This window comes from Telmatherina bonti (assembly GCF_933228915.1).
Source record: "Telmatherina bonti genome assembly, chromosome: 12".
Lineage (NCBI taxonomy): Eukaryota > Metazoa > Chordata > Actinopteri > Atheriniformes > Telmatherinidae > Telmatherina > Telmatherina bonti.
The window spans coordinates 21,214,268-21,230,533 of record NC_136610.1 but is presented as its reverse complement, the minus strand read 5'-3'; the positions used below and the strand labels follow the sequence as shown (position 1 = coordinate 21,230,533).

Sequence of the window (16,266 nt, the reverse complement as noted above, 5' to 3'; positions counted from 1 at the left end):
GCTTGACTTATCTTTCCAAAAAAAAAACAAAAAAACAAAACATTTCTAATGGTGTTAAATGGAAAATCCTGCAACTCCTTACCTTAGCTTAGTATTGCCTACCAAGAGAGAAACATTTTAGATCTTACTAATCCTTATTAGAGTTTAAATATAGAAGTAGTTTGGCTTTCTGGATAGGAGATTTATTCACTTTCTTGCTGAGTTGAATGAGTATGATAATACTAATTCCTTGTTTGCTCATGAAATCATATTATGGCAAGCAGTGGCTTAGCATAGGATAAATACTGGAAATAAGGGGAAACTGCAAGCATAAGCAAAATTTAGGTTATCTGAATATTAAAAAAGAAAAAGAAAATAGCTCCAGACGTGCTGGCAGATGTGTTTGCCAAATTTTGAACCTGGAAAGCTTCTCTCTTAGTTTTCTGCCCACTTTGCTAAGCTAAGCTAATGAGCTGCTACATATTGATGATGCATTTTGTAGAGCGGTATTGATCTCTTTATTTAACTCAAAGTAAGAAAAGTAGTAGTAGCCTAACAAATACATGTAATATATGTTCTAAAGCAGGGATCCTCAATCCTGGACCTTGAGGACTGGTGTCCTGCAGATTTTCAAAGTGGTCCAGCTGCAACACACCTAATTCTAATCAAACGTGTATTTAGTGGACATGTGCAGAGTTTCACTGAGTCAGGTTTGTCACAGGGTCAGGGATCCCTGTTCTAAAGTATTTAAATGTATCCCTGAACAGGAAACAGAAGCAGAAAACACACATTTATGATATTACACAAAAAATCTGTGCTCCTCCTATATTTAAAAATTGAATGAAGTACCACAAATAATGAAAAAAAAAATCTTATTTGAGATAATCATTTTTTGACTAAAGTGGTCACTACAGATTGTGGGGAGAAGATTTTGCAGTGTCACAAGGATAAACAAGAAAAGGGGCTTGAAAAGCTGATACTGGTTATTCAGCAAAAATATTATTAAACTAAATTATATGTCGTTTTAGCAGTATTACTTGTACTGAAACTTATTAAACTGACGAGTGTAGATGGAAGTACAGTAGGCAGTCAGGGTTAGTTTTTTTAGAATCTCCTAAGTTACAGAGGACCGGATCTTCCTCAGAGTACCGCTGTCTTCTGTCTCTAAATTAAACTCTTCCTCTCCTGTCACTTCTGTTTTTTGCTGACAGTTGTTCCTGCAGTACGGCCATGGTTGAGGTAGTTTCTCCTGCTGCTGATCGTGGCAGGCGCATCATTGCAGAAAAGAAAGGATGTTCAGTCTTTTCTTTTTACACGTTTTAAATTTTTTGGTCACAGAGATTGTTAAAGGGAAGAATGTCCTCACAGAAAGGAAAAGAAGAAAAAGGCCAGCTAATTCTTAGTATTTAGATGGTGTTAGCTGATAGTGAGAGTTTGTGCTAGTGATTGTGTTGTATGCAAGACAAAGTTTTGTGAATCTTACTTGTGTAATATTGTATCAGGTTCATCTGCCCGGTTTCAGTTATTAAATGAGTCAAAGCAGACACAGTTGTTCTTTAATTTCCTTGAAGTACATTTTTGGCTGCAATCAAGAGAAGAAAACAGATTTTTGTGCAACAGTTTAAAGGCTAAAACCAATATCACATACTTTCTGACACTAAAAATAATCACATTGGACCACATTTACAGATTTTCATAAACTACCGATTCATTTTTTAATCATCTGAAATGTGTCATCATTTTAAGCATCAGTTCTGGAAAAAATGTTTAGCGGCCTAATAATAGTGATATGCTGCCAAACTCCCTCAAATATTCTTTTTACTTCCATACATCCAGCAAATGTTTGCTTTGACAAACAACATCTAAAATGCTAAACAACTAACAGACACATCTCTGTTGAGAGATGTAAAATGTGTGGCAGTATTATTTTTGTGTAATTTGTTTTGTAAAAACTCTCTAAGACAATTTAAATAGTCATAACAAGCATTAAAGCCAAGAGCAGTTTTAAAGCTAAATTTTCTCTGTGGAAGGTGTTTAAAATGTGCATAAGATTGTTGTTGACACCGAGAAGCAAGAATGTATGTTGCTGATATTTGATAAGAGGGATGTTTGTGTTTTTATAGCACATTTTAAAGGGACACATAAACTTCTTAAGTTTTTGCCGACCCAGCTGAGCTCTTGTATTTATGAGTCGTCATTAAAATTGTGATCAGATCTGAAGGCTCTGATCAATCTATGACATTGCATCATGTATACAGACAAAGTCATATGATGGAACACTTATTTATGTTCACTTTTTTCAGTATGAGCACTGTGATTATATGTATATTAATTTACTCCACTTCTTTTTACATGACCAGTGTGTCTGGTAAATAAACAATTGTCTTGTTATTATTATGTGTCTTTTTAAAGACAGAGAAACAGCTTGTGTCCAGGATTATTACAAGCTGCCTAAAAGCAATTTTCTCATGAAGTCATCTTTCAAAGTAGATGAAAGAAATGTTACAATCTCAAGTCTTGTCTGCTGCTTTTTGGTTGATCAAAACATTACTTGTTGTGTATTTTTCAGTGTGTTAACGCTATGTGATGCATAACTTTTTTCCAGACTAAAATATCTCAAAAAGTTTGTAAACTCTGCAACAAACATTTGTATCTTACCCTGAGAAAAGTAAAGTTCAAAAACGTAATCCTGCAATTTAAATTGTCATGAGGAAAAAAAGTCATGTATCCCTGCTGCACATTTGCCTTTCCCTCAATACTTTGGGAGTGAAATACATGTCCTGATGACACAGGCCCATTGATCTTCTTTACAGGTCAAGCAACAGTATTTAATATCTACATTCTAAGTCCTGTAATGAAGAAATAAAAACTCAACCCAAATCAGCAACAGCAGCGGTAAGCGGTAGATCTAGCCTAATACACCAGCAGGCTCATGAAGAAAGTAATCTTAACAAACAGTCCTCTGACTCGTTCTTGCTATTGTCTTTGCCTTCATCTTCATTTGGAGGCTATGTTGTCATGGAGATATCTCATTTAGTGAAGCTGGTCATGATACTAGCTGAACCATCTTCACAGCTAGACAACTAGCTATAATTTCTCAAAGTAGTGGGTCAGTTGACCTGAAGACAAGATGTTAAAACGAAGCCACCAGAACATATGGCTGAACAATGCATACCTCATACTTTATTTAACTTTTATTTACAGCATCAACTAATGATAAGTGGCAGACATCAGTGTAATATGACAGTGTGACTTAAAAGACAAACGTGAAAATATTTTACATTCTTATGCTCAGCATCAGTATATGTCATGAAATATAGACACACTGAGGAAAAAAAACTCTTTTCAAAGGGCTTGCAGTCACACAGTTTACATGACACATTAAAGAAAATGACACTGTCATATTGACGACAATACAGAAACTTACTTCAGAGGAATGTTTCCAGCTTGTGCTGCAAACCGTTGAAAGGCGACATGGGAGTATGTTCCTTCAATAATCAAGTTTAAACTGTCCATTGTCCCACAAAAACTGATCTCAGTAACACTAAACAGTCTTCCTTAAAAACAAAGGAAGAAGAAGTTTGCATATTTTTCCATCAACTCTTATGGTCCTATGTCCACTGTCAGCTCCTGCAGCTGCTCCTGTACAGCCTCCAGCTGCTCTGACTGTGTCTCCTCTGACTCCTGCTCATGTTTCTCACTTTCCTGGTTCATCTTGTCTTCCAGCTTCAGCTCTTCCCGTCCATTCTCCAAGTTATCTGAACTTTCAAAACAGCCAGAGTCTCTTGGCTCCTTGGGATCCTTCACAGATTTCTCCTTTTCCTCTTCCTCTGCCTCCTCTGCCTCTTCTTCAGCTGCATGAGGCAAAGCAGCAAGATTTTGAAACAAAGAATTAAAAAAAACAAGCTGTTTCACATATACTAGTATTTTTTTCTTTAGCTTGTGTTTTGTTCCTTTGGGAGCACACATTCCCAACCTGGTTAGGGTTTGGTGTTTTTCTTTACCAGTGACTCTTTTCACAGGCTTTTTTTTTTTTTTTAGTTTTCACCCCAGTATGGATCAGGGCTGCATTAAACTCGGCTTTTTAAAATAGAAACAATACTTTGAAAACCTTTTTGTGTTGCAAAGAATTTCTTGTGCAGTGAACACTGTTTGTAATAATAAATATGTTTATTTTTATTTTCACATTAGACAAAAGGCTATAATATCATTGTTATCAAATGTGATCTACTGATAAGAGTTTAATTTTGAATGTAAGCTGCAGAGGAGCAGTAGATGGAAAAGTTCTGGGCGTGTCATCATCGCAGTGTTTAACTTACAGTCTCTGAGGAGCTCGGTGGCATTCAGGATCTTGAAGCGTTGCTCCGGATCTGTGATGTTCAGCTCATTTAGGTGAGACTCCTTTAGCCCTGCAAAGTCCTCCAGGTTCTGGAAACCATGCATGGACAGCAATGAACTCAGCTCCTGAAACACAAAAGAGTGCATGTGCCACCAGTCTGACATTAGTTTCTGGACAGTAGTGATCACTGTTGGAAGCACTCGGCGATATTTATCTCACCGTCAGGCCTATGCTGTCCAGAACTTCCTCCAAGGTTTTGGGCTTGGATTTGTCTCGGTGGTTCTTGCTGTTGCAGCGTCTCCTCCTGATTGGAGGACTCTCATCAGGGAGAAGGTTGACGTAGATGAATTTGAAGGAGCCCACCTTGTTGTTGAGTTTGCCTGTCCAGGTGCCCACGGGGGGCTTGTCGATTATGTGGATGACGTCTCCTTTCTGTAAAACAGACAAGAATGAAAACTAAAGTTGAGGACATTATTGGTAGTGAGAGGGGAGATGAAAAAGCTAATCAAAGACACTGGAACAAAAAGTCTTCACCATCAGTGTGGCATCATGCTATCGAAGACAGGAAATGATGTGTGTATGGATGTGCGTTAGGCCAGAAAGGGAAACAGTTTTTGACTTCTTTACCAGGAGCATGTTGTTAGGATGGAGTTTGTCGTTTGTTTCATTTACTAAATGGAAAATGAACCCATCGTGCTAATTCCATCTGGCAGCTTCCATACATTTATTTTCACAAGGTTAAGGCATGTCAGCCAAACTTCCAGATCTAAGCAATTCAGTGGTTTTAAGTATTGGCTTAGACCCTTTTAGTCAGTTTAAGCCATCCCAGTGATAATCAATGAATCTATACAGGTCCTCTAAATGATCACTTATATAGAAGCTTTGAAAATATGGATTTATTTGCATTTTAATTCCCTTTTACAGAATTTTTTTTTTGCAGATCACTATAATTTGCAGTGAATAATGGTTCTTGCAGAAGAAGGTCTGTCTGCAAAGATGATAATCAGACGATGCTGTCTTGCTTCACACAGTTAACAAGCTCCCTGGAGGACAAAACAACGAGACAGCAGATCAGGCCAAAGGGCCAAATCACAGCCAGTAAGGAAGACCTCCCCTGAGACTCACTTGCAGTTTAAGCGACTCCACATCATAGGGGCTTGGAGTGAAGTCAGTGTGGACCAAAGCTCGGCCACAGAATGGCCCACTGTAAGAAACGCCGTTGTCCTCAAGCCTCATGCTGTCCCTCTGGCAGTATCCGCTGTCCAAGCTCTGCCTGTCGCTGCCTGAGGAGGACAGATAAGAGAGAGGGTCAGATCTAAACTGAGACAAATCAAACTACACACACAACAGGCTTACTACAATAAATACCTCAATATGGATTATGTCAGTGGAATTATCTGTGCTTTAACGCCATTTTGATGCTGCACACCAAAATTGGTTTCTTAAGTCACCTCTGTTTTGGGTTTGTTTTGAGGATTCACTTCCATCCACTCTTTGTTGGTTTTAACTGGACCTCATCAACTAGGTGAAGCTTCTTTTGTAGCTTTTTTTTTTGCTTTGGTAAATTGTGTTAATAATTACCCTATTTTTCAAAGATAGACTTAGATTCATTAACAGACAAAGGAGATGTTAAAGCTTGTTCAATTTTTTTTCTTCATTTGCACAAAGCTATTAGCTAAGAAGTACAAAGATGCGAAGATATTTTGGGATAATTAAATGTACAAATGCATTAAACAACTCTGCTTCCTTTAAAAGTAAGAAGGACATTCTGGTTGTTGTTCTGTACTTATTTCAGCACGCTTCAAACTGCAAGTCCTGTTCTTTGCCATCTGTCAGCTGGGGCTGATAAGTGACATCATGGAAAATGTCTTGAATTGATTTAGTCTAAAGACAGGGAGGGGTTTCTGCTCATTTCTATCAATTGTAACATGGAACATGTTAAAATTCATGGGCCCACATCTGTGATAACATTAATCAGACATACATTTTTGGGTTTGTTTTACAGATGCAGACTTACTGCCAGAGAGCTGGCGACTAATGGGACTGGGGGTGGTATCCTCCGAACCTGTGGAGCACACGGATGTCCTCTGTCCTGCACACAGGTCTGGAAGAAAGTCAGGGGAGACTGGGGACAGCTCCTCACCACTCTCCCCCTGGAGACACAGAAGACAGTAGTGAAGGAGGAGGTGAAATTACTTTTAAGTCAATGATAAATATGTTAGACTGAAGCTAAGGGTCATTTAATAATCAACTAAACTTCTATTTGTAATCAGACAAGTCAAATATTAGATAAGTTTAGTATTTCCTATGTAACAGTTATAATAAAGTGCCATCACATTTTAACTCTGAAAAGAACAAATGTTCAGAGTCTGCAGTGCAAAGTTTGTCCACTAGGTGGAGACAAACACAAACTTTTATAAAGACCTGCAGAATTACTTATCAGACGATTTATAACAGTAAAAATAATGTTGGTTAAAAAGTGAACTATTAATTACATTTCAAACACCTTTGTGTATTATTTCGTATTAAATACTGTGAAACGTTTTTACCCCTTCCTCAGCAAGCGCTTTCTGGACCATCTTGGATGTTTTGCGGGTCATAGTTCGGGAGATGACGTTTCGCCATTTCTTCCCCAGTTTGCTGCCACTTTTCACCACTTCTTCTGCTGCCACACCATCTGCCTCCTGACATGAGATCGAAAGACACCAGCTATCTCGTAAGTTTGTTCAAACACGCCAGGATATGGGGTGACAAGAAAGTGACACTTGAACGAATGTCTTTTTTCATGTAAAAATATGATAAATAGTTGCCATAAAAACTTCACAGTCAAGTCACAAAAGTGTTCAAACTAAAGCACAAACAAAAGCATGTGCTTCGTGGTTATGCGGTTTACATACCGTACTATAGTATAATTACAAAGTCACACACCCACACCTGCACTCTTATGTGGCCTGCTGCTTGAAAGCAGTTACCAAACTCCCTCTGCAGCCACAATGAGCTGATGTGCAGTTTGACTTTCAACCTTTTATGATTAAACTCTGGAGTGAACAAAAGGCTGTTTATCAGCAGCAAAACCACATTTGCAAGCTGCTACACAGACAGATGTGAAGTAAAATGAATCCTCATCATTTAAAAGCTAATCTACAGAATTAAAAATGGATAAACTTGAATCTAAAATACATATAATGTCCTGGGGAGGTCTGTCAGACTTGGTTAAATACATAGGCTCTCTGCTTGACTAGCTCTCACCATAGGACATCCTGTCTGCATGCTGCTGTCATTTTCTTTGTGCACTGCTTCTCATTCTTACTTCCTCTCTTTTGTTTTTGTGCTTCTACACTCGCTTGTTCTCCAACTTCCAGTCAGATTGCTGAACGTTTGTGGGAAGTGATCAGCATGCTCTATGAATTCTGAAATGTTAACATATGCTAACACACACATCTGTACGTTAAATCAGGAAGCATGAGTAGGGCACTTCTGTAACAGCTACAACTTTTTAGTTTGTCTTTGGCCTCTTTCTGGATGTAACATCATTTCAGAGGCTGGATGAAAGGCTTACTGCTTGATGAATGAGGAACATGTTGGTAAAATATCAGGAGTAACCATCATGTAGGAACTTCAGAGACAAAGACTACATAAAGCATCTATTTCCACTTCTCCAAATTGTTGCTTTGCTCGACCAAAGTTTTGTGTTTGACTTCTAAGACTAAGAGGATGAACTTACATTCTCCTCTAATGGAAACTCCTTTTCTGACACAACAGGAGAGGTGGGTTTTGGCTTCATGAAATCCTTGAAGCTGCTGGACCTCTGCAAGGTGAGCTGCAAACACACAAACTTGATGAAAAAAAAAAAAAGCCAAGCAGAGCAGTGTGAACAAACAGGCATAACCTAAGTAAGAAACATATCAGTCGGTTGCTTGGTGGTTTTTGCCGCAACAATGATAACGCTGATATCACAGTTGTGCACAATGTTTCCCTATCTCTTTAAATGTTAACATGGTGAATCTGCCGGAGGATTTCTCAGAAGAAACAACTGACCATGTTTTCTTTTACTTTTTCAGTCTGGGCCCTCAAGCGTCTGCATGCTGCGAATAACCAGAAATGTTCGTGTAAATGCAGCAGATAAGCAGGAAGCACAAAGTTGTCGTGTGCTGACTTATGACAGTCCCCGAAGTAAACAACCTGCTCTCATAAGAACGACTTTTAAACTTATAATTACAACAGAAACAGATAAAACAACTCAAATTCAGCCTTCATGCTGAATTCGGTTGCAGAATTAAGATGGATGGACGAGTGTGGTCTAAAGATGGAAATGAACCGATATAAATAACCTTTTTTTTGGGTCATTTTAAAAATATTTTCTCATCATTGACAAAACACAAAATTGTTGTCTTAGTGATTCCAAAACATGTCTGAAATGTGAAGATATAGATGAACATACAAACCCCATAAATAGGTTAAAAAACAAAAACTTGATATATTTTTTATCAGTTATTGATTTAATAGACTTTATTTTAGCTTTAGATCAGCAAAAAAATGCATCCTTAATTTCTTTGCATATTTTTCACATGTACAGTTTTGTCTCGCTCTGATGGAAATTCTGTCTAATTTTCCATTTAACCACGTCACGCTGCAAAAGCATATCACACTCATCCTTCTCTCTTTGTTGAAACCACAGGGCACTGCTTGCAGGCGATCATTACTGACATCCAATTTAGTGCCTGTGGCTGTTTGTGTGCTTTAAACCTGAGAAAATAAACCACCAGTGCACTCAGATAAACAAGTAGCCATTAATATGACACGTTTTGTAGCTAAACATCAAAATCAGTTCAGCAGAATAAATTTTCCAGTAATACTTATAACTGCTGCGGCGACACCTGAGCTTCTCTAGCCTCTTATTTCTGCCTCTTAAACGCCAGTGTTTGGAGGTGTTTGCAGGCAACAAAGGCCACTGAGATGTGTAATGACAAAGCTAGAATTAGACCACAGGAGAGACCTAGATGGAAAATATGGGCACAAGTGTTGAGTGTAGGAGGCTTGCTCGAGTGAAGCTGGAGACAAAGGCAGCAGAAGCCACAGAGTTTGATGTGACTCAAAATGCATCCAGAGCGATGAATCACCCGGCCAAATAGAGGAACTTACAAAGCACAAGTTGCAGCAAGGTTAGTTAGACAACTTCGAAATGTTCTTTTTTAGATAAAAAAAATGTTTTTGTTTTAAGTTTATTTGTGTGAATGTGTTTGTGTGTGTGTGTGTGCCTGTGTGTGGGTAGGTTCGGCTTCACCGCAGAGCTCTGCGCTAACTTAAACTGACATCCTGTGTTGAAAATATATGCAAAGAAAGACAAATGAGTGTTTTTCCACAACAGTGTCATCGCAATGTTAAACATAAGCTCAGATAAATGCTTAGTTTGAAAATAATAAGTGCTTCTTCTCTCCACGTTCTAAAGCAGAATAAGAACAAAAAAACAACAAGCTCACCTTCTTTTTCTGCACCTGCTCTTTCTCCGAAGCGTTGGAAGGCCTTCGCCTCAGCATTTTTGCAAATGCTGTGATCTCTCTTCTCGAAAAGGAGTGAGAAAGTTGTACTGTTTTTGAATCAGTGAGGATATCTGTCACCCTGCTGTCACGGCAAGTAACAGATGAAGAGAAAGAAGAGGGCTGAGGTGCACTCTGCTGCTGCCGAATGAAGTGCAACAGCCAGGAAGTCACATGACTCCACTGAAACTGATGAGGCAAACCTTGTTTCTGGTGCTCAGGACCACAGTGAGGCTGCTGTGCTTCTTACATATAGTAAATAGCTCATTATTGCGTCAAAATGAAACAGTTTATTAAGACATCACTAAAGCTCAGTTTTGACTTTTACTATAGATAAATAGAAGGTGTTAATAGTGAGTCCTGCTCATCACAGGTACATTTTCAGTCTCCATTTGTCTAAAATGTTCAGTTGGCTAAAGGATCGCTGGAGGATTATCATGGTGCTTTGGCATCATGGTGGCATCTGTAATGGAAGAGGGTAAAGCAAATGTTGCATGGTCATCCAGCTCTGTGAGTTTGTGACATCAAGGTATAATAACAGCTTTAGTTTTTCAGCAGTAATCTTAGTGAGCACAGAAGAAGTGTGGAAGTGAAAGACATCCAAAGATGACATATTTAGAAACTCATTAACAGCCTTGCAACTGCAGCCTGCCACGGCTATAAATGACAAAAACCTAAAGGTGATTCTTACTGAGTCCAGAAGAGGTCTTTAAACAAAGTGATTTATCTGACAATTAGCCAAACACAAGCTGATGGTGTCCAAACATTCATGAAACTCCATCAAGACTAAACAACTTGAATGACTCATAAAATATCTGCGTGTGATTTTGAATGTACGCTCAGCCTCCAGGACAAAAAGACGAACACGTGGACAGTAAGTGCAGAGAGAGAAGTATAATGCAAGCAAGTTTAGCTGGTTATTTTGGTGGGGGTAAAAACCACATGACAGAGACAATGCCCTATTTTAGTTTCCTGTCACTCAGCTAAAGGTTGGCAAGCAGCAGATCTGTTTGTAGATCTTAAAGGGACAAAACTAACAAGCAACAGCTGATCACAAAAACAAAAAGCCCATAAAAATTATTGTTCTTCATAAGATGTTTATGTATCGCATTATGATTAGGCTTAAACTGTAAGAGTGACATTATATAAACAGACAGTTAATTGCAATTGTTTATTGGATAAATCAACTTCTTTAGCTGTAATAACTATGACAGTCCTCTATATCATACTCAACAGATCACAGCAAATATATTCAGTTACGGTGGATCTAATATTTCTTCTTTGTACTTTGTGTGGATTCAGAACAATTATTATTTATTCAGTATTCCTGCCTCCCAACCCCATCGTTCTCTAGTACATCTAGAGATGGGTAAATATACTATATTAGAATATACTTGTACTAAAGTACACAGCGCAAGTCCATGATGAGTTACTGCAGATTAACCTTCATATGGTTCCTAATTCTCACTGTCTGTCACAACAGCATTAAGCTAAATTAATGTAACTTTGGGATTGTGATTTCTTTTTCCAATGCATTTCTAAAACATGAATTAATGTAAATCAATCAGGTTTTTATATTTAATATGGGTTTAGAACTTTCTTAGCCTTTTTTGTGATTTCAGGGGAAAAATATTGGATTTCCCACAATCACGTTTGAGAACACATGTATCATTTTGACTTTGCAGGCATTGAAGACTCATTAAACTGATTTTATTGCCAATCAAAGTCAAACAGGATAACATGAATAAAAAAATCTGCATATAAATGAAGAATGTTCCTATGTGAAAACAGCCTCATGTACACTCTTTGCCAATCAACACTACTACCAACACAATACTTGTGTGCGCTTTTAAATGAAACAAAATAAACAGTCTTCTTACTATTGAACAGTTGCAGCATTTTATGTGACAATTTAAAGATGTCAAAACTTGTAAGTGTTTAAAAATACTGCAACATAGCCAACAAAAGCAGGAAAGAGGGAGGCTGTGAGTTAATATACCTAACCAAAATATAAAAATGACAGGAACTTTTCTAACAAAAGCAGTGTTAACTTGTGAGAAAACTCCATGGACAAGTGACTTGTTACTTTGCACCTCTGTGTGGAGATGAGGAGCATCTTGCTTGGCTGTGCAGTGGAGAAATATGCGTCACACCTCGCAGATATTATGACTTCAGAATTAAGATGATGGGAGAAGGTCCTTTGGTCTGAGCCTCATCTCTCTGCCTGAGAGCTCAGTTATTAATAGTTTGTGCTTTATAATATAATTTCAGCTACAGCTGCATGTCGGTTAGCAGTACTACATTAAAAAAGTGGAAGAGATCTCTGCTCACAGAAAACAATGATCTCATCCTTAGAGTTCCTCTTTTCTTTAGTTTACCATGAAAAGCAGAGAGCACGCCTTTTCTTCGAGCTGTGTGGTTCTTCTTCGTGTGTTTAGTAACCCACGTAGCTGAACAGTGCATATACATGCAGTGTGGTGCGCTGGCTGCATATTCACACCTTTAAGATGCACTACCGGGATAGTTGCCAGGCAACCAGTTATGTACAGAGATCGGTGCTTTATACTGGTGGAAGAGGATTTTGGTTTTCTGACATGACAGGTTGAGTTTCAACAAACTGATGCAGTCTTGTTAGAGGCAGAGAGCTGATTAATACAGAGTCAATGTTACCAATATGTCAGTTCATTTTTTATTTTGCATACAATTAATTGGAAATGTGTTTGACGTGTTTTAAAAAAAATCACTTTCCTTAATTACCAAAATCTAGTGGTGGATTTTGTAAAGAACTTTATTTAACAAAAAACAAACAAACAAAAAAATTTGCTACAAAGGTTTTTAAACAAAAAACGAATATATATATATATATATATATATATATATATATATATATATATATATATATATATATATATGTATATATATATATATATATATATATATGTATATATATATATATATATATATATATATATATGTGTATATATATATATATATATATATATATGTATATATATATATATATATATATATATATATATATATATATATATATATATATGTATATATATATATATATATATATATATATATATATATATATATATATATATATATATATATATATATATGTATATATATATATATATATATATATATATATATATATATGTATATATATATATAAAACTGTTAAATGATTTATTCTGACTACAGCAGTGTTTTTTTTTTTGGCAGGGCAGTTTTAGATGCTTCAGCCTGTGAAACATAAGATCTGGCTATCCATCCTTTCTAATATCTGTTAGTGCAATCAAGGGTCTTTGGGGAATCTTTGGGCGATAGGCATGGTACACCCTGGACAGGTCGCCAGTCCATCGCAGGGCATCAGATCCTCCAACCCTAAATCCAAATGAGCTGGAGTACTTTCATGTGTAATTCTTTTATGTCATTTGCAGAAAAACAATTTGTATTACAAGCACTTCAGAAATCAATTTTATTCATAAGTGCATCTATCACACAATGACCTTATGTAGCTCAGGTTTTCAAGTTTTGTTTTTAGAGTGATTGAAGTTTTCACAGACACATTGGCAAAGTACAAATTATATAGAAACACAATACTGGATTAGAAATGCAACTAAATTATGACAAGCATTTAAGAAAATCACTCTATGATGTTCAGAGAAAGGTTGTGTTTTTGCCTATATTTGTGTGTTGATTCCTTTGCAAAACTTACTGAGTGGATTTTTGGGATTTTCTTTAAGAATGGTCACATTTATATTCCATTAAATTTGGGGAGTGATCTGGAAGGAAGTGTGGACACAGGGATTTTTAATAGGATTCTTTTTCCACAGTGAGATCAAGAATGAACTGTGACAAGATTGCTATGTTGCCGTTCTTTTAAACAAATATTTTACCTTTAAAAGTATTATTTTAAATGCTAAACAAATGTTTTGATCATCACTAAATCTAAGTGTTTATAAAATGAATGAAAATGAATGTAGGACAATAATATGTGTGGAAATAAGCTGCTTGGCAAAGGTCTGTGCATTGTGGATGCTCATTTAGTTTTAATCATATATATATATATTTTTTTTGCTTAATGCTGGATGATCCAGACTCTGTTTGTTGAAGTGTAAATTTATCACTTTATTTTAGACATTTTACAATGTATAAGTTTTGGTACCAACTGTAAAAGCAGAAAGGTGACATATTTTTTGTGAAGGCACATAACCTACGGTGTGATGGTGCAACTGCCGTAGCTCTCTTACAGCTCCATCACTAACGGTAAACACCAAATATCAGGTTTACTCCTCAACCTATGAAACATCTTTTATGTTTTTAATTACTCAAAGGAAAATAGAAGAAAAAAACCATACAAAACTGAGCATAGCCACTCCCACATTCCCAAGAATCCAACTTATCCACCAAGGGGGTGATGTTTTTACCCGGCGTTTATCTGTTTGTCTGTTTGTGTTAAGATAATTCAAAAAGTTATAAATGGATTTTCATGAAATTTTCAGGAGTTGTTGGAAATGTAAAAAGGAAAAGTTGATTAAGTTTTGGTGGTGATCTGGATCACCGTCTGGATCAGGAATTCTTTTAAAGGATTCTTTAACATTGAGATTTTCGCTCTCTGCGTCCTTTTCTAGTTTAATTAGAAAACTAACCTCCATATAAACAATGTTATTAACACAGTGCCAGCATACAAATACTTTATATATATTTCATACGAAATGTCACGAAATTGATTCTGTTTTTGTTTACAATTATAATATATAGTTCATTAAAATAATACTAGCATTCTAACAAAGATAGAGAATTAGGAGAATCAAGTCATTTGAATCTATTTTATTTGTAAAGCTCATGCAAAATTTGTATAAATTACTACATTGATTATTATTTCACAGAAATGATGTAACATGAGCTAAACATGTTTGCTCCATGTTTTCAGGTAATTATTTTGGTGATTACTGTGATTACAAAATTACGATGGAATATTAAAAAGAATTATTTCTGAAACATACTATCATACTGCTCCTCCGCATTCAGAGGAAAGTTGAGGTGGCTCGGGCATCTGGTCAGGATGTCTCCTGGACGCCTCCCTAGTGAGGTGATCCGGGCATGTCCCTCTGGAAGGAGACCTCGGGGAAGACCCGGGACACGCTGGAGGGATTATATCTCTCGAGTGGCCTGGGAACGCCTCGGGATCCCCCCCGCAGAGTTGGCCAATGTGGCTGGGGAGAGGGAAGTCTGGGCTTCCCTGCTTAGGCTGCTGCCCCTGCGACCCGACTCCGGATAAGCGGCAGAAGATGGATGGATGGACCATCTTAGTGTTTTATATTCTGAGGCTGAGTAGAGAAGACGTACAGAAGGCTTTTCTTTTTTCTTGTTTTACTTTTTGTTTAGATAATGGATAATTAAATGCAGGGTAATGATGCTGAGCATGTTAAAATAAAGAAACCGGTAAGAACAGATTATATAAAGAGAAGGTAAACTGCAACCATCCAAAGACATGCATGTTAGGTTATTTGGTTACTCTAAAATTGCCCTTAGGAGTGAGTGTGAGCATGAATGGTTGTTTGTCTCTGTGTGGCCCTGCGATGGACTTGCGAGCTGCAGGGTGTGTGCAGGGAGCTCTGCCTTTTGCCCAAAGACTGCTGGGATAGGCTCCAGCTTCCCCGCGACCCTTCATCGGACCAAGCGGTTAGGATAATAAATGTATAAATATATAGAAATATATATAAATAGTAAACTGTGAGATTTCCTCAACAATCCACACGTTTTCCCCCCAAAAACCTACTTCTTGTTAATATACAAGAATTAGGTTGGTTTCTTAATTATTATTATAAGTGACCGCTCATTTATTGATTTAATTTGCATACTGCTGAAGTGATAGACGTGCATATCTTTCCATCCGTTGGTCTCGGCGGCAGAAAGTCTTCATCTACTTTCCATGATAGTGAGTTAATCAGAAATAGTTACAATCTGATCGTACATGCACGTTGAAACTGTAAGGTCAAATTAAGTCGTTCCTTAATCTGCTGTTGTTTTCATTTGTTTCAAAGCTGTCTACCTTCCATTATATCCGACGTGTGTATGTGCTAAGCACGTTAGCAGCGCCTTGTGTGAAGGTGGGCTAAAGCAAACGGCTATGAGTCGCAACTTGCGCCCCTTGGCAAGCGGAGCGAGGTATGCTGTTAATGTGTATGTAATGTAAATTGTGTATTGAAGTATTAAGCCTGTTAATATAATTTTCCTGAAATATTTCGTGTAAGTTTGGATGTTGCACATGAAGGCACCAGATTACTGATTTATGATTTAACTTGTAATACTGAAGGGAAGTTCAATTTTCTGTGTCAGGAACTGAGTTTCATATCTCAGTTTTGTTTATTATTTTAATTTACAACGATAAGC

At 37.1% G+C, this 16,266-nt stretch overlaps 1 protein-coding gene across 1 annotated transcript; it reads right to left on the bottom strand.

Moving 5' to 3' along the window:
- Positions 1–3,582: 3,582 nt before the first annotated feature.
- Positions 3,583–9,855, bottom strand: sash3 (SAM and SH3 domain containing 3; the record flags this gene model as incomplete). The annotated part of the gene is made up of 8 exons (XM_079250077.1): positions 3,583–3,833; positions 4,299–4,443; positions 4,538–4,750; positions 5,444–5,601; positions 6,336–6,471; positions 6,868–7,002; positions 8,043–8,138; positions 9,799–9,855. 8 exons carry the CDS (start codon positions 9,853–9,855, stop codon positions 3,583–3,585), a joined length of 1,191 nt encoding a protein of 396 aa, XP_079106203.1.
- Positions 9,856–16,266: the final 6,411 nt, after the last annotated feature.